Below are 25,485 nucleotides of genomic sequence, written 5' to 3'. Positions count from 1 at the left end.
CTCTTATAAAACACTGTATTTATTTTTTTTTACTTCTTAGTTTCACTCAATTTCTTTTAATGACAACAAAAATCGTTGATTCAAATTTCCACGTTGAATTAGAGCTAATTTTTTTTTTTTTTTTTTTAAAAGAATGACTAAATTTAAGAAGAAAAGACTAAAAGTTTTGAACATACTTCACTTGATTTTCTTAAACTCAAATATACATTTTTGCAGTTGAATTTTGCATCATGACTTCTCAGAAGCTGTCTCTAACTTCGACGATAAATTAAATTAGTTGTGCCACTGATATAAACTTCATATCTCATTCTTTCATGTTCAAAGATTTGGAGAATTCGATGAAAACAGAAAGGATAAATACTGTTCTTGCAAAGTCTATCTGACTTTTGATGGTAGAAGTGGTTTGACTTCAGTTTGTATTGGGCTCATTAGGTATTTTTTTATCTGTATTTTGAATCCCTTTTGGGTCTCCCTAGTAAAAAAGTTTTCATAATATATTTTAATTCACTCCACTTTGAAAATTTTGAATAAAAAAAGAAAAAAACAATTGATCCCTTAGATGAACGAACTTAGAAATAACAACTTAGAAAAATCTTGATATTAGTACCATCAAAATTGATATCTCACTAATATAACCTACATAGCATCAGAAAAGTAGGATCAACACATGAAGACAATAACCAATGATATAAATATGATAAGTTGGTCAACTAAACTATTTAAAAGAGTATAATAATCTCGCAAATCAGTATATAAGTGAAGAGTTAGTGCTCAAGTGGAAGACTATGAGAGGTGTGAACATCTCTCTCCCTCTCCCTCTCCCTCTCCCCCTCTCTCTCTCCCTCTCCCTGTTAGCATAAAACCTCTTAAGTTCATAAGTTATTTTGGACACATTATATTTACACCATCAAGATTCCGTTCTTAGTATTAAACACACGACTTAATTATTTTCTTACTTCATATTCACTATATTTTATTGCTATTGTAATTTATTTCATTATTAGCTCATTCATAAAATCTATTTAGTTCACGTGCTTTTAAATCATTTGCACAAATTCAACTGTACCATTTTCGAGCATACAAATATATAAAATAAAAAAAGGAAATCTAAAAAAAGCATTGAATGTTTTTTTTTTTTACAAAAAAAAACAGTATCATTGGATTCAATATAGAAATTACACACAGTTATTGTAAAACTTCACTAAATTAATACTCGGTAAATTAATAATCTTTCTAAAATAATATTTTTCTTCGATTTTGATTTGGGCCAATGAAAAAATACCCATTTCGATAAGATAATAAAATAATATATTTTCAGAAGACTCCTATATAAATATATAACTTATTAATATTATATATAAATTCATATTTTCTTAAAAGTACAAATATATCTAATACAATACAGTGAAATATGATTTGATTTTGTTTGTTTTCTGTTAAAATTTTGATCTAGTTGAAGTTTATCTCTAACTTTTCTTATTGCAAGTTTTGATGTCTTTTCGAACTGCACCATAAAATTCAATTGATCGTTTGAGTGTATTTGATATTGTACCTTTAGTCTGGACTCTGGACTAACTTTTAAATGATTTTTTTTTCATCAAGCCATGACTACAAATCATTTTAGTGCATGTAGAGTGATTTTTTTTGTACTCACACAGTGCTTTACATATCTAATTTGCCATTGTTGATTTTGTGACACCTTTTAAATGAGAAATCATTTTTGAATATGGTTTCAAGAAATTTTCTATGTTGCTTCTATTATTTATTCTCTCACCATCATGCATTGAATATTTTTAGTAAAAATACAATGAATAATATTTGATTGTTAAGAAATAATGAACATTATGTATAATGAATTTATTCTTACAATGAATCATTAAATTCTTAAATTTATTTTACAATAAATCATTTAACAAAAATATATATTACAATGAATCATAAACATTTATTTGTACTTTATGTATAATGAATTTATTTTTTATATGAATTTAATAAATATGATACACAATTTAGTAAGATGCAATGATTTTGATGTATTCATTATACTTTACTTTATAATTTTTTTAATGTAAATTCAGTAAATATAATATATATAAATTAGTAAGATATAATAATTTTTACGTAATCAAAATTTATTTTCATTAAATCTCAAAACACTCTTTTATTAATTAAGATAATATTTTGATAAAATAATAATATTTCATGTTCTCACCTATATTTATTTAGCGCGATTTTACCGCAGAAATTACACAAAGTTTTATGAATCGTCCAAACAAGACGCAAAGAATTGCCAGCGAATACTGCTGAAGTCTCAGTGCTGATGAGGCAAACAGTACTCCCAACCTAACTGTACTTTTCAGGTTTCACTCTATTTTTTCAACCTATACATACATACATACATATAGAGAAAGAAAGAGTAGAGAGAAGAAGAAGAAGAGGGTTGTTTTGGGTTTTGCACAAAAGAGGAGAAAACATGGAGGAAGGACAGTGTGAAGAGGAAGTGCTTGGTTCAAGCTTGACAATGGAGAAAGTTGCTGCTGCTAAGCAATTTATTGAGAATCACTACAAGACCCAGATGAAGAGTATTCAAGAACGCAAAGAAAGGTAATTTCTTCAAACAAAAAAGAACATTTCTTGTTTATTTTATGTGGGGTCAAATTAGTTTGATGGTCTTTGTTTATTTCTGCTTGTTTTTTCTTCTTCAAAGATCTGTTGTTAGCACTAGCTTTTTATGTATTCATAGCTGGAAGTAGATAAAAAGGGTTGCGGGTTTTTGGGATTCATGATTTTTTTTTTCATGTTTGGAATAATTTGACTTGATTTATAGTTATACTCAGTTGGATCAGCTGGTTGAACTAAGGGAATATTTCTGTGATAAAGATTTGGGGCATTTTGGCATCAGATAGTTGGTGCATTAAATCACAAGTATCCTTTTTTTTTTAATTTTGTTGCATTATCAGTATTGGAATGAAACTGGCCCAAATACAACAGAATGGATATGGAAGATTCATAAAGCTGATGCCAAGCTAGTTTGAGGTGGAGATATAACTGTTGTAGTACTATGTCTGAATGTATCAGTTGCCATCATGAATTCTTGAGTTAAGCTGCTTACTCTATGATGGTCACCTTATCATGCTCTAGGACAAGTATTTGTTCTTCGACATTGTTGGAAAGCTGTGAGATCTGGCCTTTTTTCAAGCTTGACATAGAGAAGGCCTTTGACCAATAATTGATCTTAACTTCTCCCAATTCTAAAGATAATGGGATTTAGTGAAAGGTGGATAAAGCACTATTAGTATAGTGAAGTACTCAGTTTTGATTAATCGGGGTCCCTGTTGGCTTTTCTCGCCATAAAAAGGTTTCAGGCAGGGAGATCTCCTTTTCCTTTTCTTTTCATTCCAGAAATGGAGTATCTTAGCAAAATGCTAGAGAAAGCCAAACATTTACAGTAGATTCAGCAATTTGGGAATTCAATTTTGAGTATCCCACTGGTTGTATGCAGATGATACACTATTTTTTTGTGGTGCAGAAAGGTCCAAAGCATCCATCTCAAACTTACATTGCTCATGTTTGAAGCTATGTCAGGGGTACATATCAACATGCTCAAAAGCATTATTTATCAGTCAATGAAGCCCCTAATTTATAGGAGTTCACAGAAATTATATGTTGCAGTATAGGTACATTCACCACGACTTATTTGGGGTTTACTCTGGTTGCTAGATTTAAATCCTCTGAGATCTGGAATGGGGTGAGAGAGAAGTATGAAGAAAGGCTGGCTTCCTTGCAAAAGTACTATCCCTCTATTGGTGGAAAATAAACATTAGTAGCTTTTTAAACAGCATCCCCATTTATTTTATGTCTCTTTTTCCTTATTCTAATCAAGGTATAAAAGCAGCTTGCTAGAATCGAAAGATCTTTTTTTTTGGGAAGGGAACGGTCTGGGTTATGATATCAAAGTGATCCAAAGTTATTCAACCAAAACTACAAGGCACGCTAGGTATAAAAGATCTAGCAGCCCACTACAAGTGTTTGTTGATAGAATGATTGTGAAGATACAACTTAGAGGAATTAGGTATGTGGGAACAAGAAGTCAAACTGTCAAACACAAATATGAAGAGCAAAATCATTGGTACACTATGCCCTCATGGTACTGATCTTTGGAAGTTCATTAGCAAACTTTGGGCTGAATTTTCCTTGAAATCCTCTTTCAAAGTAGGTAACGGAACACATTATTTTTTGGAAAGCAAAATGGCTAGGCAACACTGCTATAAAAGATGAGTATCCAGGCCTCTTTCAGATAGCGAGTGATGCAGAGTCAACTATAACGTAAACAGAGAGGGCAACACATGGAACCTGATTTTAAGAAGAAATGTATACAATTGGGAGATAAATAATCTACTGAACCTGCTAGCTAAACTGGAAAGACACATAGTTAACTCTCAGGACATGGACAAATTAAAATAAGGAAGCTCAAGCCTCAAGCGATGATTCATTTTTAGTCAAGGGAAGGTATGCACATTTATGCATTTCCTCGTCTTTCACTCACCGAATGGTGTGTGTCCTCTCCCCTTTTGGATCTGGGTAAGCGCAACCACTGGTAAACACTTAACCTCTTATCAACAAGGTATGGTGAGGGGACCTGATTAGGCTCTTGACCCCTCGATTCCCGAGAAACTCGGTGTTCTCGAAGTTTTTCGAAGCCTGGTCCTAACAATGGCTTTGACTGATTATAGCCTCGGAAATTAATACAGAGAACAAAGTTACCGACAAAAGTAATATGTTTCAGCTGGACAACCTTAAATAGAGCCTGTACCACTCAAGGAAACCTCAGCAAATTCAGCTGGTAAATAGGTGCTATAAGTGTCAGATTAATTCAAAAAGTGTTAACCACCTACTCCTCCACTGTACAATAGACCTTGAAAGCTAAATGTTTACTTTTCTGTTTAGCTGGTGCAGCTTGACACCTATAATTAATATTGATCATCTTTTGGATTTTTTCAGCTCCTTAGTATTAGCTTAACTGTATTAGAGTTGACAATCTTTATTTTGCAACTTTCAGACATCTTCTTGATGCCATCTCTGAAATCTACCCCTTATAAAAACAAAGTCATATGTTGAGACCATATAAGTGTAACCTGTCCAATCCCCAAGTTCCCCATTTAAAAAAAGTGTAACCTAATCCTCAAGTTCCCCATTTGAAAAAAAAGTGTAACCTGTCCAATCCTCAAGTTTCCCATTAAAAAAAAAGTGTAATCTGTCCAATCTCCAAGTTTGGATGGGGAATAAATTAATTGAAAGGTAAATTGGACTGCTTAGATATCCTATGTTCATTTCTGTTTTTTTTTTTCCTTCAAGATCTGTTGGTAGCATTGGCTTCTTATGTGTTCATAGCTCGAGTTAGGTAAATTTGTTATGGGGCTTTGCTGGTGTCGTGATTCTTTCTTATTTGGAATAATTAAGAATTAGAGGTGTGGAGTGGGGTGTTGGAAAGGTGCGAGAATAAACTATCTAGGTGGAAAAGTCAATATCTCTCTTTAGGGGGAAGATTGACTCTCACCAAGTCAGTTCTTGATGGCATGCCTACATACATGATGAGCCTTTTTCCCATACCAAAGAGCATTGAAAAAAAAACTCAATAGAGTTAGGAGAGCCTTTCTATGGCAAGGAAACAAGGAGAAGAGAGGTTATAACCTTGTGAAATGGGATGAACTGACTCTCAACACTCAACAAGGGGGGCTCAACCTGAAGAACCTCAGCAAACAAAACACCTCTCTCTTGCAGAAATGGCTTTGGAGGTTCTCCTCAGAAGAGAGGGCCATTTGGAGAAGATTCATAGCCGGAAAGTATGGTTTACTCAATCACTGGACAACTGAGGAGGTTGCGGGAACCTTTGGATGTAGTGTCTGGAAAACCATAAGAAGATTATGGCCTCATTTCAACAACAACATGTCAATCACTGTTGGAAACACCTCATTTCTGGAATGAGGTGTGGATTGGAGAAGACAGTCTTAGAAACTCCTTTTCACATCTTTACACTTTGAGTACGCAAAGGAATGTCTCTGTATCCCAAGCTTGGAGTCAGCAAGGATGGGACCTTGTTTTTAGAAGAGCACTAAATGACTGGGAAATTGGGGAAGTTGCTAACCTATTGGGAGTACTAAACTCACACCCTGCTTTATCTATGAGGCCTGACAAACCTAGATGGAAATTACATAACAAGGGTGTGTTCACAGTGAAATCATGTTACTGGAATCTTAACACAAGGCAGTCAATGGTAGACATTTGGCCTTGGAAGTTAATCTGGAAGACCAAATGCCCCCCAAAGGTAGCTTGCTTTTGTTGGTTGGTTTGTAGAAAGGCTTGTCTAACACATGAAGCTTTACAGAAAAGGGGATGACAATTTTGTTCAAGATGTGTCATGTGTGAACATGAAATAGAAGTCAATGACCATTTGTTCCTTCATTGTAAGACAGCGGTGAGCCTATGGAACATGTTTTTGGCTCTGTTGGGAGTTAAATGGGTGATGCCTAGCGCAACAAAGGAACTACTAAATAGCTGGAAAGGTATTGGGAACAGAGGAAGAAATGAACACTGGTGGAGAACTATCCCTGCTTGCATATGGTGGACCCTCTGGAAAGAAAGAAATTTAAGAAGTTTTGAGGGACAAAAGATTAACTTACAGAAGATTAGAATGAATTGTATAAGCCTTTTGATTTTTTGGTGTAAACAGAATCTTGTAGGGGATATAGTAGATTTAGTTGATTTTAAAGGAAACTTGTAAAGTATACCCATGGGTGGGATGTAGGTTTCCAATTCATCATTTTTTGGGATGATGAATTTTTTGGTGTGAATACAAAGTTACCCTTGTCTCAAAAATAATTTGACTTAATTTAGTTACGCCAAAATTGGATCCACTACTTGAACAAGGAGATATAGTTGTGGTACATAATCGGGCCATTTCGGTGGTGACTTGACACAGAGCTGATGATGCATTACGAGTATATTATTTCAATTCGGCTACATTGTGAGTAGTGGAATGAAACAGGTCCAATTGAAGAGGAATGAATATTGAGGAGTCATATTGCCGATCCAACTAGGACGCGGGGGGGGGGGGGGGGAGAGGGCTGAGTGTTGGGGAGAGGGCTGAGTGTTGTTGTTGTATTATGTCATGTCTAAATGTATCACTTGACATGAACTCTTAAGCTGCTTACTCTATGATGATCACATTATGTTATCTGGGATGAGCTTTTGACTTTGACGTCTTTGGAACGCAGTGAAAGTTATATATTGATGATCACATTATGTTATCTGGGATGAGCTTTTGACTTTGACGTCTTTGGAACGCAGTGAAAGTTATATATTGAAATCCCTACTTTTAGCTGTTTTTTTATGGATGATCAGAGTTTTAAAGGTTCAGATTGACTAGGTCAGAGTGACAAAATTGCAAATGCCAAATTGGGAATCAATTACGGAGATCAGGCTGAGCAGTTTTATGCTTTCTTGTCTCATGGGTATGGAAGTTGTGTAATAGAATCCAGAAATTTATTACAGTATAAATCATAAAATGACGGCCTGTTAAGAGTAATTACTATTTTATCTAAATGGAATGTACTTTAATGTAATTTCCGAAGGATATAAAAGCTGATCAACATTTTGTTTTGAGGTATTGTACTTATACAGTAGTATACATTAGGAGCACGTATGAGATGCCTGTTATAAAAGACTGGGTGCTATTGTAGAAAAGCATGTTTCCTACGATGTTAATTGCTTTTGTTACATTCTTGTATGCAAGGATGCTTTTGTTACATCTTGTATGCAAGGATTTTTCTCCATCACATTTCTTCATCAATTAAAAAAGAAATAGCAATTTAACCTTTTAAGCAAACATGAAAGTTGATAAATAATAAGCAAGGAAAAGGAAATAGCTCTATGTTAATATATATTTAGGATCTACAACTATCACTATGTTTTTTTTTGAAATAGGTAACTTTGGACTATGTTAATTTCCTGTAGGATCTATAATCTTGATTATCCTTCCTATTTTAGCATGTGTACATCACTATTTAAACCCGCAATAGCTTGAGAGTATAACTAAGTTACACCTCTCTAAATATCTTCCTTGTCTTATATTTGTTACAACATTGTTTAAAAATAGGCGTTGGATTCTAGAAAGAAAGTTAGCATCTTCAGATGTGCCTAAAGAAGAGCAAATGCATCTGATCAAAGATCTAGAGCAAAAGGAGACAGAGTTTATGAGACTGAAGAGGCACAAAATATGTGTGGATGATTTTGAACTTCTAACAATTATTGGCAGGGGAGCCTACGGTGAGGTCAGTATTATTCCTTTAAGGTCTGAGTTTTGTTTGTTCATGTTGAAAGTAAATGATTTCCTGTCATAATTTTCTGTTTCCATTTCTACTGTATTTGCATTATATTCATACAAATGCTTGGATACAAAGAAACTGATAAAAGTAATCTACTTCTAACATCTATATGGCACTTTATATTTTGGGAAATTCCAAAAGATTGACATTTCTATTCATAAAATTGCAATTTCCACAAATTGTCCCTTTCGGTACATCAGGTTAAGGAAAATTCAAATTCATTTGATGTTTTAATTTAATCTAGAATGGTTTCTCTATAAAACAAACTTTTCAGCCAGTATAGTATTATTTTTCCATCTCAATTGACATTACACAAAAGTCAATAATTATTTTAAATTCAGTATACTGTCAAATCTCGTCCAATAAAATTTATGGGGGGAGTAGAAAGTACATGCTATTTTGAGTGCTCACTTAGACTATTTTCCTGGTATGCAAGTATTTGAAATGACACAAAAATCTTGAGGATTAGTCAAGGCGATCTGGACATTTTCTCTTTTTTCAATCCTCCCCAACCAAATGACCCCTTAGGGTATGTCTTGTTGTCTCCTTATGTTATTATGTTGGGGAACCCTCATCTCATGAGTTAACTTTTTGGATTTAGGCCCAAGGTCCATTTTATGAACGCCTACCATGTTAGATGTCAAATAACAACATACAGACATAATCAGTCTAAAGTCTAACCTGAACAATGATTGCAGGAATTTCCAAAAATCAGTCATCTTTTTTAAAAGACAAGTTCTACCAGAACAGACTGCATAAGAATGAAACATTCAGTGAATAAAGTTACATTTCCTGTCCTAGAAAAAACTATTATTCTATTTTAGGGAGAAGTGGGACTATAATTGCTAGCATCGCTTGGGACCATGACTACACAAGAACAAGGTTTCAATGAATGAAGTTGCACCTCATGTCCCATAAAGAACTATCTATTCTATTTTGCGGGCGAGTGGGGACTATTATGGCTATGCACCTCTTGGGACCATGAGTATCGTCTTCTCTATCTGCTTCGATATCTATGTTTGCATTAATGCTCATTGCTGGCTTCCATGGTTGAAGTTGGAGTCAGTATTCAAATATCCTTGGAGAGAAAATCGAAATGACTAACCTCAAGAGGTTTTGTTTGGACAATGCCAAGGAAGATTACTGGGGTCTTGCTTAGCTGGAAAGAAGCAGGTGTAGGATTGACTCACAGAGATAGATGGAGGATGGTCCATGCTTGCATTTGGTTGACAATCTGGAAAGAGAGAAATTCTAGATGTTTTGAAGATGTTAGCAGTTCAGTTCAGAGGATTGAGTTGAATTGCTTTAGACTTTTATGCTTTTGGTATAACCAGAGCAGTGTTGTGAAAGGCGATCACCTCGTCACCAATGGCGAGAGGCGAGGTGAGGCGACCCTTCATCGCCTTTTAGCTTTGTGGCGAGGCGATCTTCAAAAGGCGACGCCACGGCGACAAAGGCGAGAGGCGAGAAAGGCGTCACCTTTTGTATTTTCTTTTAAAAAGACGACCAATTTAGGGTTTTAAAAGTTAAAAGGTAATTTTAGGGTTTTCGACTAGACTCCTCGGGCGACCAGCCAGAATTTTCCGGCGACTCCAAAGTCCAACCAATACGTTCTTTCTTCTTCAGATTTCTTCTTCCTTTATTTCTTTTTCATTCTTCTTCTTTAGACTTCAAAGTCACTTCTACCCTTGTTTTTTTTCACTGTTTTGATTTTTTGTTCTATTTTTTTCTCGTTCAAGTTCTAAGTATGTACTAGCTAATTTCAGTTTTTGAATTGAAATATTTGCTTATATGTTATTGCTATTGAGATTTTGATTATTTGATTATGCAATTAAATATTTTAATTTTTTGGTATTAATTGGGCCGCACTTCAGAAAAGAGAGCGCCTTGCCGCTTGCCTTGCCTTGTGGCGAAGCAGACCCTTGTCGCCTTTTATCACCTTTCACCATCCAAAACACTGAACCAGAGATACATAGAAGATATTGCTTCAATGATAGACACCATAGTGTTTTGTTAAGGTCCCCGGTGCAGTTTTCTTCTTTTTCACTTGTAAATATGGTTTCAGCACAACCTTACTACTGTTTTGATTAATATATACAAAATGTTACCTTCTCAATAAAATAAAAATAAAAATAAAAATCACTATCTTCACCAATATCTTCTTCTTCTGTGTACATGGATTGTGCTTCTATTGAACTTATCTTTTTACAGAACATTCCTGATTCTAATACATGGATACATGTGCTCTGCAGGTAAGATTATGCAGGGAGAAGAAATCTGGTAACATATATGCCATGAAGAAGTTGAAGAAATCTGAAATGCTCATCAGAGGACAGGTGAGAAGAGCAATGTTGCCTTCATTATTTTTTATTTAGTTGTCATTATACGCCTAGTTTTATCAATGTTGCTTCTACTCTCTGGTAGAGTATGTAATTATGATGCTAAGATACCTCAGAATTGGAAATTGGCTGCCTGTACACATTGACATACCACTGGTGATGGTGATATACTGCCAAGCTGTGTAGCCTAATTCAGCCTATATCCTGTTGCTCGCACTTATTTATCTTTTATATAGCCATTATTTGTGTATTTCAGCACTATTTCCTTGCTCATTATTTATCTTTTTCCTTTCTCTTGGGAGGATGACCCTTGGAGGCATGACGGATGGGGTTGTCTGCGGGTGGTTGAAGAACATTTGCAGAGGGTTCTTCTCTTTTAATTGAAATGACCTTAAAAATCAATAGTACACCACTCCAATAAGATAAAATGGAACAAAAGCTAACATTGCTTTGATGCACTGACTTCTCATTACAGGTATCACTTAGAGTCTGTTTGGATTGGCTTACTTTAGGTACTTTTAAGCACTTTTATAGTATTTGGGTAAGATAAAAAAGTGCTTTTAAGAACTTTTTTAAAGCCAAAATACCAAATATAAGCCAAAAGTCATAAGTTAGAATTCCTAAAACTTATGGCTTTTGGCTTATGAGCCCATCCAAACAGACTCTTAGTTTGCTGTCTGAGGATGAAGATAGGTTTTATTTTTTTCTTTGTTTAGCTGCTCGTATACAATAAATACTTTCAATTAATTAATTATATAAATTAGATAACAATCATTATATGGAAAGTAAAACTTTTTTTTCAACTATGATTCTCTGGAACATTATTAAAAAAGTTTATTTGTCGAACTAGTCATCTATAGAAACTTTTCTGAAGATTCCAAATGTGTAAATTTAATTTCCAATGGGTGGAGCAGTGGATACCAGAATCTTTGGATTTGATAAGTTATGGAATACACAAATATATATACTCTCAGGCACAACTATCGAGGTAAATCTCTATGTCACATTTCCGATGTTCTAACAACTACTCAGGCAATGGCGGTCACCATGGAAGATTTAACCATATTTATAATCTGAAGATTCAGTGTGAAACAAAAAGTGATCCCGAAGGGATAAAGAGGGAGATTGTATCCTTTCATCAAACATTTTATGCTGAAACTTAAAATTGGAGGCATGATTTCAATATATTGGGCTGTCCACGCATCATAGAAGAGGAATAGAATGGATGCAAGGAGAGTTTGATGAACAGGATGTATTGGAGAGTCAAAATGTGTGATGCATATAAAGTTCCTGATCTAGATGGGTATTTTACGGGAACACAAATGCTGGGATATTGTGAATGAAATATCATGAAGACACTGTAGAATTTTTACAGAAAGGATTTCTTTGAGAAGAGTTTATTGTGTCGTATGTGGCCTTGATCCCAAAAAAGAATGATGCTAAGGAATTGTGAGATTTCAGATCAATCAGATTGATTGGCAATGTATACAAGATCATTTCTAAGTTATTGACTCAGAGGCTTAAGAGAATGGTGAATTAACTTGTGGATGGACATCAAAGAGCTTTATGAAGTTTCGTCAGATTATGGATGTTGCTTTGATTGCCAATGAACGTGTTGACCAGAATTAGAGGATAAGTACCTGAACTTGATATTCGAAAGGCATATGACCATGCTAATTGGGACTTTCTTATTAAGGTTCTTAAGGGATATAGACTCGGGGAGAAAGTTAATTGGATATTAGCAATTTTATTAACAGGGGAAAACATGCTCTCCTCCAATTTACATGTAGTCCAGAAACAGCTTTAGAAGTTGTCAAATCAGCCTCACGTGCCTCAGTTGATCAGCACTAGCTTCATAGAATACCAAAAAGCCATCTACATAAAGGAAATGAGACAGCCTTCTATGTTTGTCACTTTAAACCCTTCAATCTAACCTTTTCACCATTCCACTTGCCACCTTCAACATGATATTAAGCCCTTAGTAGAGATAATAATGAACAAGAAAGGTGATCGTGGATCACCTTCTCTTACACTTCTTTCAAAAGGGAAAGAACCTTCTAGGTAAGCTATTAACAAGAATGGAAAAATCTTACAGATATAAAAGATCTTAGCACAGCTAGTTCAGCTTGTGAGGTGGGTTCATTTCCCACCATCTACTACGTCGGACTATCTCTTGGCTCAAAAAACAAATTTCAGGAAATTGGGAAGAGGTGTTAAAAAGGTATCAAAAGGATTGGCAGAATGGAGGATTCAATCTCTCTCATTGTTTTTTTTTGCTGGGGTTGGGGGTGTTTGAATAGTGTTTTTGATGCACTTACTATCTATGTTATGTTGTTATTTCCTCCACTAGCTAAGATGGGAGAATAATTGACTCCCTGAGGAGGAACTTCATCTGGCAAGGTAACCGAGACTAAGAGAATTGTTCATTTGGCAAACTGGAACACCCTAATTCTGGTATTTTCAACATTGTGAACATGCCTGAAGCAAACTAGGTTATGGAGAAAAAAGGCTGGAATATCAACTTCTTAAAAGATGCTTAAATTACTGGGAAATTGATGAAATTGCTGAATTCTTTAAGGCTTTGAAGCTTTTTCAAGATTTTAGTAACACTAAAGATAAGATGCAGTGGAACATAGCTAAGAATGATTGTTTCAGTCAAATCTGCTTATTAATTCCCTCACAAATACTAGACAACGTGGAGCCTTTTGGCCATAAAAGTATATATGGAAAATGACGATCCCATACAAGGTGGCTTGTTTCTACTGGTTCGTGGCTAAAGAGGCTTGTTTGACTCAAGAAAACCTGAAAAAAGGGGTTTTCAATTATGTTTCAGATGTTCTCACTATTAGAAAGCAATAGCCATCTGTTTCTGTATTGTCATGTCATAGACTAGCTGTGACAGCTTTTCCCCAATATAGTTGGACTCAGGTTGATCCTGCCAGAGTCTACTTGTGACCTGCTGATATGCTGGAAATATAATATTGACTGTGTAAATCAGAAGTTATGGTGGAGAATTATGTCTGCATGTATATGATGGACAATTTGGAAAGATAGAAATGCTAGATGTTTTGAAGAATGTAACTGTATTCTTTTGTTTGACTTTTGGTGTAAAAAAATAGCTGTAGATGATACAGAATCCTTAGTTGACATGTTAGACTCTTAGTAAGATAGTACAGGATACAATTGTGGCCTTTTTAATTGTAAATATGTCTGCAGCACTGCTTTTGTGCTGATTTTAATATACTGTTACCATACTCAAAAAATTTCTACAGGGTGGAGAATTTGATATCCAAAATCAGCCCAAGGTTTACACAGTTCAACCTTTGCATCTGAATCTTATCATTCGCTTTTCAGACAGGTTAAAAGCTTTTGCACCTGGGGGTATCCTGCAGAAACCTGCTAATTCAGTTACTGCCCGTTTCATCTTTAAAGATATTATACTCGATGGCACCACTTATGTTTTCTATGAGGGGTTTATATTATGCAAAAAATTAAGCATGTGCTAAGAAGAAATTTATGAGCAGACTTTAGTACTAATACTTCTTGTTTGGACAAACTCCCATCTAACCTATAATCTCTAGTAATATTAGTATGTGGATTTAACTAAGAATAGATTAAAGAAAGAGAACAAGGATCAATACAGGCAATACTAACTAGTTGAGATTTAAGACTTAGTTCTGGTTCTGGGAAAATCTGTATTTTGACTAAAAAGACAAATTGCTTACTAATATTGGAGTGAAATGAATGAGAACAGAGTGGATTATATAATGGATTACTGCCCGACCTCAACTAGTTTGGGATTGATACGTAGTTATTGAAACTCCCATAACCCTTTAACATCCAATACTTGTAAAATAGTATAAGCAAGTAAAGAGGATTTTTAATACATCCTGGAGTGTCAGATTTTAGTACTCTTGTCTGATTCAAGTTTCATCTCTGGACATGCAAAAAGACCAGTTTGAGCATCTCCAAAATGCATGTGCTAACTAGTTTCTATCCTGCATCGTGTGTGATCTCTTGGGCTCTTGTGTAACCATACTTTCAAGTATTTCTGCAGTGATCGTTTGCCAGGTAAAATGGCTGTCATTATATAGTAGTCAGTACATTTCATAGTTACATTATCCCATCAACTTTGACCAAAATTTTGAATTTAGGAAAGAAGTTAGGAATACTTCAGAATTAGAATTTCCCTCATTGGGTTCTTTGTCATTTAAAGCTAAAGATTTTTCGGTCATTAATAGTTGTTTCCTAATACCCTCTCTCTTCTTTATATGAGAAACAAGGTATGTCTATTTAGGTGTTATATTTATTCACTTTCTCTATATAACCTTTAGTGCTAGATGCTATCACCCCATTTGCGCCAATTTTGGTGGTTAGGATTACGTTGGCAACCTGTGCTTTTGGGCTGGATATGTTGGTGCATTAATTGAGGTGTTTGCTAGCTACCGAGATATCAAAATAAATAATGTTTAGCACTAGAATAGTTACGGATCTCTTGTTCAATATTTTTTCCTTTTTAATCTTAGCGTATTACAGGATTCTCCAGAAAATCATGACATGCTTTCTAGGGCTATATTTTATTTGTACGTTTAAAGGGGTCACTGTGGTCCTTCTCCTCATTTTACTGGACAGCTTTTCTTTTGAAACTTAATCGAGTTAACCTTATTCTGGAGCCCCCTTCTCATGTAGGTTCGGCATTGATTCCTTAAATAAAGAAAACTTTATTGCCTTCGAGAAACAGAAATGATCCAAGTAACACACCAAGGTCGATTATTCCCCGCATGAAATGAAATGAAATGATTGAGCGTCATATTGAAGTATTTTTTCAGTGTCCGCTGTATGAATGATTGAGACTCGTGGTTGGTGTACTGGGGAGCTGCTTGGTGTACTGGGGAGCTGCTTGGTGTACTGGGGAGCTGCTCATGCATTCTCTATTTAATAGGAAGTTGGGGGGGGGGGTCTGTATCCTGTTTGCATGTGATAGATCCCCCAAATGTATAATCCCTATTGAAAAATTGATTTTCGCAGGTGGAGCATGTGAGAGCTGAAAGAAATTTATTGGCAGAAGTGGCCAGTCATTGTATTGTAAAATTATACTACTCATTCCAAGATGCTGAATATCTTTACCTTGTCATGGAGTATCTTCCTGGCGGTGACATGATGACTCTGCTGATGAGAGAAGATACATTGTCTGAAACTGTAGCTAAATTTTATATTGGTCAGAGTGTCCTAGCTATAGAGTCTATTCACAAGCATAATTACATTCACAGGTATGTTTGCATCAACTTCTTATTTGTGAAAGTTACTATTATGAGATAATTAAGACTTAAGATAATTTATGTGCATAATTTGAATGCGAATATGTAATAGCTTTCTTGAGGCATAGTTCTTTCGACGTTGTGACTGTTTTGGTGTTTATATTTTTCGATTTTTTTTCCAGAGATATCAAACCTGACAACCTTCTTTTGGACAAAAATGGTCATATGAAGCTCTCTGATTTTGGTCTCTGTAAGCCTCTTGATTGTAGAACGTTATCCACATTAAAAGAAAATGAAGCTATGGATGATGAGAATATAAAGGATCCTATGGATATAGATAGCAGCTTCCCAGATACCAATGATGGAAATAAGTGGAAAACCCCCCGCGAAAAACTTCATCATTGGCAGATAAACAGAAGGAAATTGGTATGTTATATTACTGATATATGTTGTTTCTTCTTTGCGTTGTGTGAGGATTTACATAATTTCATGGAAACAAAATTCACGTGTTGCAACATGGAACCCAACAAGCCACTACCTGCTTGGTGAACCAATACAACCCGAAGCATAGTATAAGAAACATCTTTATAGGAATCCCCTACATAAATGAAAAGGATATCTCAAAACAGCAGAAGTCTAATATAAGATACAAAATCATGTGTTATAGTTGAATGAATTTATCTTGTTCCAAACACTTGCACTTATGTAAAACCAGATCATTGCAGGAATGAGAAATTGTATTGGCTTGTATTTCAGTCAATGAAAGAATGTTTTTTTGCAATATGTCAATAACTCTGATATATAATCTTAATATTCACTTTTGTAGACACTAAATTTAGATATGTGTTATTTAGCAAGTATTGAATTTTCTATGTATTTAAAACTAATTTTTGTCTTCTTCATCATCTAAAAGGCATTTTCAACAGTCGGTACACCAGACTATATTGCTCCTGAGGTACTATTGAAGAAAGGATATGGAATGGAATGTGATTGGTTAGTGTTCATTCCGAAATTAGAATTAGTTTTTTTGCATAGATCACCAGGAGTTCTTGGATTCTCTGCTCATGCGTGTCACTGCTGTGCATGAATCTATGTGACAAATGTCCAAATGTCAATAGCAAGACCTTGTTCAAGTTGGTATATAAATTCATTGAACTAATTGATGGATTTCCCTCCCAATATTTATCTTGGATACTTCTCTTTTGATTAGTTCGATTGCTAACATATGTGGTGGCACCTTTTACTGATAATGATAATTAAAAAACTGTATTCTCTATGTTTTATTTTATAAGATACTCTTTTCTTTTTGATGAAGATACTCTTTCTTTCAGTCTGCTCTGAAAAGATCGACATATTTCTATATTTGGGAATTCTTTAGTTTGAACATTCTGATTTTATCCTAATTGACATGGCATGTTTCAGACGATTAGATACTAAGGGTACTTTTGGTGTGTCATATTCTGTCTTGAGTTAAAATCTTTCTTTTCTTAAACTCCTCGTCCATGATAAAATGAAGTAGAGGCAGGAAAAATTTGTGGTACCTCTATGTCCATCTTAACTAAATTCAATCTAGCAATACCAATTAGTGGCAAACAAAAAACAAAAAGAACCCTACCAGACAAGGAATGGAATGGTCAAATAACCACTGACAACGGAAGAGAAAGTAAAGTAGATACTAATGGAGATTGAGAAAGCAGACTAAGGTTTTCTGGTTTTTTAAGTTGGGCTGCCTGCTACCTGCTTGTGTTGGGAAGGCAAAGGAGAAGTAGGGAGGAGTGAGGACATCAGTGTTAGCGATTTAGCGTGGGAGGATGCTGCATGAGGTAATGGGAATAGGAGTGGGATGGGGGACAAAATAAATATTTTGGAGCAATTGGAAGGGGGCTAGAGAAAGATTTCGCCCTGGGGGAGAAAACATGTTAATTTGAAGGTGAAGGGAGTTAGAGTTTCTTGATTCTAGTCCATGGAAAGGTTAGGAAGAAAGGAGTAGGATATATCTGTCGAAGGTTCCTGCTGCCTCCTTTTATGACCAAGTGGAAAACTGTAAATTAAGTGCTTAATCCCCCCCCCCCCCCCCCCTCAAGCCTTCACCATTCTGGGATATGATATATCTGATGTTACAAGATCCAGTGCCTCATCTGCACAATAACCTCTAGTGGAATGAGACATATTTGTAGTTTGGGATTTCGTGGAACTTCACTGGAAGCTTGACCATATCCACAGACCTATGTTTTCACTTTAGTTTGATGAGGACTGCTGGAAAATGCTTTTGTTTTCTAACCTGTTGTATAATTTCTAGTTATTTTCTAAAGTAGAATGAACCATGTTGTGTTTTATGTATTTCTCATCTTTTATCTACTATACACTACATGCAGGTGGTCCCTTGGTGCAATTATGTACGAAATGCTCATTGGTTACCCTCCATTCTACGCCGATGATCCAATAACTACTTGCAGAAAGGTAGCATCTCTACTTTCTGTTTTCTTCAAGTATGCTGTATGCTTTCCGTTTTTGTATGATAAGGATATCTATTGCTTCTGAGATAACAGAAAGTGCCCTGCTTCTTTTGCTGTAAATCAAGAGAATGGTAGAAAAGTTTGATGCTAAGAACATGTTGCAAAATGTCCACATACAAAGAACTAGAATGCTTTGTATGCGATCTCGTCCGAGTATGAAGCACCTTTCTTTGCTGAGCCAGAGAACTGCTAGCTTGGACAGCTGATGTCTGAGACCTTTTCACGTGATGCTTAACCACTTAGATTAGCGTCTGTCGTTTGGTCAATTGGGTCTAAGTCTTCTACCTTTTGCACTACAAGTCTCAGATGTATTGCATTCATAGTGATTTTCTTGCCAGTGCTACAATCAATGTTTACTATGAGAATGTGGTGTATTAGTGACACCTATCTCTGTATTAGACCAACTACAATGTACTGGTTGCCTTCTTTTCAGATTCTCCTGCTCTTCCAAATCTATCAGATTCTAACTCCATGTGTGTGATTGCCAGATAGTTCACTGGAGAAATCACCTAAAATTTCCTGAAGATACCAAACTCTCACATGAGGCAAAGGATCTTATTTGCAGGTTACTATGTGATGTTGAGCATAGACTGGGCACTGGAGGTGCAAACCAAATAAAGGTATATTTGAATCATTCATCCAATCACTTTCACTAGAACCTTCATGTTTCTTCTGTTAAATTTATTTGAATTGGTTTATCAGGCTCATCCTTGGTTCAAGGATATTGTATGGGATAGGCTGTATGAAATGGAAGCAGCCTTCAAACCAGAAGTTAATGGAGAGCTGGACACCCAGAATTTCATGAAGTATGATGAGGTATTTCATGAAAATGAATGAGTCTTATTTTTTTATTGGAGAAAGTTAATGACTTTCATAGCCAGTGACATAAACCCTTTTGATCCTTTTAAATATCTAATGCATAGTTAATGTCTATTTGTAACACCTACAATATTTTCCTTATTTTATTTATACATTACTGTCCCACCATCTGCATTTACTTACAAAATGGACTGTGACATGTGTCTTCTTTTCACTGTCTGCTTAGAATATTGGTGAACTGTGAGAAATGCCTCATCCAAAAGGTTAAGTAGTAGAGGGTAGATTTTTATTAGTTGTTTTTAGATCCACAGCACACCCTCTCGCATGTGGGTTTGATTCTTTTTCTTGGGTCAAGTATGTTAACATATTTTGTTGGTGGGAGATGGTGAAACTCGACTTCTGCTTCCTCTGAAACCATGTGAAGCGTGTGGACCTACTCATCTAAGAGTTTTATACTGTTTGTATGCTTCCCTTAAGAGGATACAAGTCACATAGTAGGCATTTACACAACCTTCCAAAATGGCAGCCTCTTGAAGCACTATTCTTTCTCAAACAAATAACAAAATTCCCATGATGGCTATTCTCGCATTCAACAGCATGTGTTCCTCAATTGTGCATTTGTTTTGGGTTGAATATATATATTGGTCTTGGAAGTTGTCGATGAGTTGCTTAAGTTCGAACTCGATAGCTATGAGCATGGAGTAAAGTTGGGTTTTAAAATGGCCAACAGATTTGTGGGGGGGGGGGGGGGGGGTAAATATGTGTGTTCCGCTATCCGCTAAATGTATGTATATATGTACAGTGTTGAAGTGTGTGAATCACCCTCATTTTTCAAGTTAAATTGTTAGAGGCTGTAATCTGCGATATGTCCCCTAATGACCATTTTCAAAAGAGTTTTCTCTCTTCCATTCTCTTTTCACAAATAAGTTAAGACAAGAAACTGGTAGAGTTTCTTACAATGCAATTTGTATCCTGCCTTGTAATCTCACTTTCTAAAAGCAGTTGCTTTACTCCATGAGTAGGGTACTTTTTCGACTAGCTAACTTTAAGTCAAGATCTAAATTTTATCCTTGCTGCTATGCTTGTATTAGGTAAGTCAAGCTTTCTCCTTAATCTCTGTTTCTAGTCAAAGTTAGTCACACAATATTGTGCATGGTCTTTAGTTCTGGCTTCTTTTAAAGACAATTCATGCCGAGCATTTTGCTTTGTGATTTCAAACTCGTAGTCCTCACTTTTTCAATTGCCTACTGGCAAGAATATGCTTTATTCTCATGTTAGCCTTCTGAAACTATATTTGGTGGATATAGTCTGTCACCTATGTTATCTCGTTCAAATGTAGTCTGTTTCTCCTTGTAACTGTTTTCTTGCCTTCTGGACTTCTTCATAGATGGATACTCCAACATCAGCAAGATCTGGTTCAGGACCTTCTCGGAAGGTTTGTAACCACTGGTTCTTTTCTGTCTGTATTTCAGTACCTTTTGTATATGATAGTATTTTATGGCCAATGAACTGATAAAGTATGTGCATCCTTATTACTGGCCACTTGCCTGAAATTCTGTAGCAATAAGCAAAAGACAGAAGCTTAGAAGGGTTTACTCAGAACATACTGTGGAGCCATGTTTTGGCTCCATTCAATCAAAAAAACTACTTAAATCTGTTTTCATCCACTCTTATCCAAAAATATAAATGCAAGCTATGTTGGATATTGCAAATCAGTAGCTCTCTCAATATGTATAGCTTCTTCTTTTTTTTTTGAGAAGGTAACATATTTGTATATATAGATATAAAGTTGGACCTCCCACTTCAAAATTGTGTGAGTCCCCCATAATTACAAAATGCCATGCAAAATATCTCTGCCATCCTATATCTTCTTTACAAGGAATTAGAACATCGAAAATTGAACCATGATCTTCTAAGCTTATCCCTTTACACCAAAAGTAAAAAAAGATGACACTTCATTTTCAACTTCTGGATGTTGCTAGTCTTCTCTGCAAAACATCTTTGATTTCTTTCCCAGATTGTCCACCAAATGCAAGCTGGGACAATCCTCCATCTCTTTTTGTTGCCAGTTGGGTGGCCTTCACTGTTCCAGCAATTGAGAAATTACGAGATACTTCTTGGTGTTACCCATTGTATACCCCTTAAGTTTAAAAATATCCTCCATAGCTGTGAAGTTCCCTGACAATGTAAAAAAAAGATGAATAATTGTCTTTGCCTCTTCTCCACATATGTAACATCTAGAGTACAAGGGTATTATCCTCTCCTGGCAAGATTTTCCTGTGTAAGAACTGCTCCTCTGGCCAGTAACCAAGTAAAACATGCAACTTCGTATGGAATTTTAACCTTCCATATCATTTTCATGGCCAACTCTCCAAAACATAATTAGATGTGTTGAATTTCCTATTAGCTAAACTAACAGAGAAGTTCCCAGTTTTGTGTCCTTGCCATATCAACTGATCCTAGTAATCTGCAGTTCCAGTGAACTGCTCCAGCATTTTATATAATTCAACCACTCTGCCCATCTCCCAATCAAAAAGGGATCTTCTGAAGGTAAGGGTCCAGCCTTGAGGACTCCATACCTCTCCAACTGTAACTTCTTGTTGTTGATTGATCTTGTGAATATCAGGGAGAGATTTACCAAAGCACCACTTCCCAACCAATTGCCATTCCAAAAATAAATCTTTATACCATTACCAATTCTAAGAGTGGTTTTTGGTGCTGAATTCTGGCAAAGGATTCCTTATGGGCTTCCACAGACCAACTCCATAAGGAAGGCTCATTTACCATGTTGGTGGTCTACTGTTCTTCTGTACTGTATTTCTCCTAATCACCTCCTTCCACAGTGAATGCTCATTTGAAGCAAACTTCCATTGCCATCTCATCATCAAGCTTCGGTTCTGTACCTTCTAAGCTCTTTTCCCCAAACCCCAATCCTTCTTGCTGATTACCAGTGAATCCCATTTGACAAGGTGAATTTTTTTCTTTTCACTTTTTCCTTCCCATAGAAAATTTCTTCTAAAGGAATCAATTCTCTTGGCAACAGCCAGCATTCACTGGAATAGGGAATAGAGACATCATGTATGTTGGCATAGCATCCAGAACTGAGTTTATTAGAATAAGCCACACCCCAATGAAAGGTACTGGCACTTCCAATTGGCCAGTTTCTTCTCACATTTTTCTATAACTCCATTCCATATCCTATTTGATTTGCTCCTTGTTCCCAACGGAATCCCCAAGCATACAGTTGGCAGTTCCCCAACTTTTCTGTACAAAATATTAGCCAAACTTGGGATATCATTTACATCTGGATATACATTGCTTGTGTTCCAGCTAATATGTAAGCCTGAGATATCTTCAACCAGAATGAAAAAATCACCCTCATCATCATCGACTGTTCTCTGTCAACTTCACAAAATGCAAGAGAATCATCAGCATACTGGAGGTGAGAAATAACCATACTACAGTCAGCTCTTGCGTTAACTTTGAACCCCTGATCCAATTATTTTCCTGCGTTCTTTTCACCATACCATTCAGTCCTTCCATGGCTATGATGAAAAGGAAAAGAGAGCGAGGATCTCCTTACCTTAAGCCTCTCTGGGAAGGGAAAAAACCAGCAGGAGTACCATTTATCAGTACTGAAAATTTGACAGTACTTGTGCAAAACTTTATTTACCCAACCCATCTTTCGCCAAATCCCATTTCCTCATCACATCCAGCAAGTATTTCTTATATGTATATATACTTCAGAGGCTTGTAGATTTTTGATATATTTTCTATATCTTTTTCATTTTTAGTAACAGATATATAGCCTTAGATCCAATTGACACCACATTATTGCATACGTACTTTTGAATAAAACCTACCTGAATGGTCATGTGTATAACATGCTTTACGAATCATTAGTAAAGTAGATGTTTTACTTTAACCAAGTACTTTACCGTCGATATCTTTTACTACTAAAAAAGAAAAAAAGCAAAGTTGTTCTATTACTTCGATCTTCTTGTTTTGTTTCTTGTACATCAACCTCCTAAAAGTCATGACATTTTGCACTCAGAAAACATGTCCATTCCTTGGGATATGTGTCCTTACATGCATAAATAATAAAACAAAGCTTAGCTGCAATTTTATTTTATTTTTTTGAGAAAGAAAGCTTAGCTGCAATTTAGAAGTGGTTATAAAGTGTGTATGCGAAAGTTATAGAAAGGTGGATTTGAGCACAACTGTGCAAGATTCTGAAAGGATCATGAAGTCTTTTCTAGTGTTTGTGCTGCAGCCTGCATGATTTGTGGTACATCTAAAAATTTCTCGCAATAGTCCCATCCTGGTATTCTTCTACCTAACCTATGAGAATATTATTCATATTTCAAGTGAAATATTTGATGCAAAATAACATCCTACTAATATGTGTTTGCAGCCTCAGATAAGTTAGTTATCTAACTTCAAGTTTCATGTTTATAGATGTCATTAACTCCCAAAGATTTAAGTTTTGTGGGCTATACGTACAAAAACTTTGATGCTGTCAAGGCACTACGCAACTCTTCTGGTAAGTCATTTGTTCCCCTTTCAAGGCCTTCTACAATTGTGTAATTATACTTTAGTTAGACATTTGCGTGTGCTTATCTTTCATAAAAGTGGACCTCTGACACCTATCTAGAAATCTCCCTGGAACTACTGTAACTGCACTCTCCAAAGAAGCACTGTAGGTTTCCTCTAACTTTGGAGGTATTCTCTGCAAGTTCTTATCTGAAAATGAAACCAGTTCAGAGTTCACAAGATTGATATTAGTAATATTTATTATTGTTATTGTTACTATTCATGATGATGGTGTTGCAAATCTATTTGTTTGTTTATCTGGCTTCTAGGCTGAGTTTGGACGTTTTGGTACAACTACTTTACTTCCTTTCCCAAGCTCTCTGATATTTTAAGGATGCAGTTTCTCAATTGCACATGGTTTTATATATTCTGTAGGAAGTGGAGAGGATGGTTTATAATTATTGGTCTGGCTCTACACTGATCCGGTTTCAAAAAAATAATAAACTAGTGATGCTAACCTGCAAGAAGTTTGTGGAAATTATAATATAAAGAACCAAAGTGAATGTTTAAACTATTTCAGAAGGCAAACCAGGCATTAGACTATTACCTTCTTGTTGAACATCCAATGGCACTTTATCCAAAATAAGAAACAAATAGAACTTCAAAAGACCGCGCGGAAACCTTCTGCTATTTTGAACTTCATCTCTGTTACCCTGAACTAATGAGTAGTATCTGTCATGTTTCTATTTGCTTTATGTGATAGAAAATGTTTATTTTATCTTTGTCTACTTATAAGTACACAGTGATTTCATTCTCATTTAATTTTTTTCCAGATCCTACAAGGGACACCTCACCTAGGCGACCGTCAATTGATTCCATATTCAGTAAGTGTTATGACCTTGTATATGGTTTAAATATCGAACTTCTTATTCTACTAGTCTAATTAATACATCTGCAGATAATTCTAAGGACTATCCTTCAACAAAGGGAACAGGTGGAGAAATAGACACAGAGATGATAACATCAACCGGTTATGCAATATCTCCATGATATCGCCAGCTTTATATTGAAAAAGAAAACTAGCGAAGGTGGTGGTAGCATACACCTGTTGTATTTGATCAGGTTGTTCACCCCTTCATCAGCATTCCAAGTGGGTTCTCTCTACATTTGGCGGCACCATGATATAAGTGTACAGTAATGCTTGAGAAACTTGGTTGATTCGTAGGACATGGAAACTGTTGTAGGAAATGTAATGTTTGTGCAATAGAAACTTAGACTGCTTAATATCATCCATTGCCCAGGTTGGCAATCAAATGCTTTCTCTTGTGGTAATTTCTGGTCAGATGAAATTTATCTAATGGGAAATATTTCTTCTGGGACCAATTATACTGTGGTTCCTTTTTTAAATATATGGGCAAAACTTTGTTCATAAATATTGCAATCCCCATTGTATCTTCACTTTTTGTTATGGTAGAGGCTTTTCAGTAAATGTGGACCATGATATGTCAAACAATTTTGTTTTGACTACAAATAAATGATAGTAATATTTGACATCTTTGAACAAAAACCTTTGAGACATGGCTAGGAAATAACATCGCCCAAGTCCAAAACCTTGTTATTGCATGAGAAGCTTTAA

The 25,485-nt window shown here is 35.6% G+C and overlaps 2 protein-coding genes across 3 annotated transcripts in view; one reads left to right on the top strand and one right to left on the bottom strand.

Annotated features, from left to right (window-relative positions):
* LOC125825807 (eukaryotic initiation factor 4A-2-like) overlaps window positions 1-25,485 on the bottom strand; it is a 468,338-nt gene that overhangs the window by 355,650 nt on the left and 87,203 nt on the right. The gene's annotated exons all lie outside the window — the stretch shown is intronic.
* Window positions 2,329-25,293, top strand: LOC125825800 (uncharacterized). The gene is made up of 13 exons (XM_049505088.1): window positions 2,329-2,604; window positions 8,156-8,330; window positions 10,637-10,720; window positions 15,752-15,993; window positions 16,164-16,407; window positions 16,895-16,974; window positions 18,357-18,441; window positions 18,986-19,117; window positions 19,200-19,313; window positions 20,704-20,751; window positions 23,775-23,859; window positions 24,683-24,733; window positions 24,808-25,293. Exons 1-13 carry the CDS (start codon window positions 2,474-2,476, stop codon window positions 24,897-24,899), a joined length of 1,563 nt encoding a protein of 520 aa, XP_049361045.1. The 5' UTR covers window positions 2,329-2,473; the 3' UTR covers window positions 24,900-25,293.

The sequence above is a fragment of the Solanum verrucosum genome, unplaced genomic scaffold (genome assembly GCF_900185275.1).
Source record: "Solanum verrucosum unplaced genomic scaffold, falcon-dt-bn FXZP01000247.1, whole genome shotgun sequence".
NCBI lineage: Eukaryota > Viridiplantae > Streptophyta > Magnoliopsida > Solanales > Solanaceae > Solanum > Solanum verrucosum.
The sequence above is the reverse complement of the archived record's forward strand: the minus strand, read 5'-3'. Positions and strand labels throughout refer to the sequence as shown.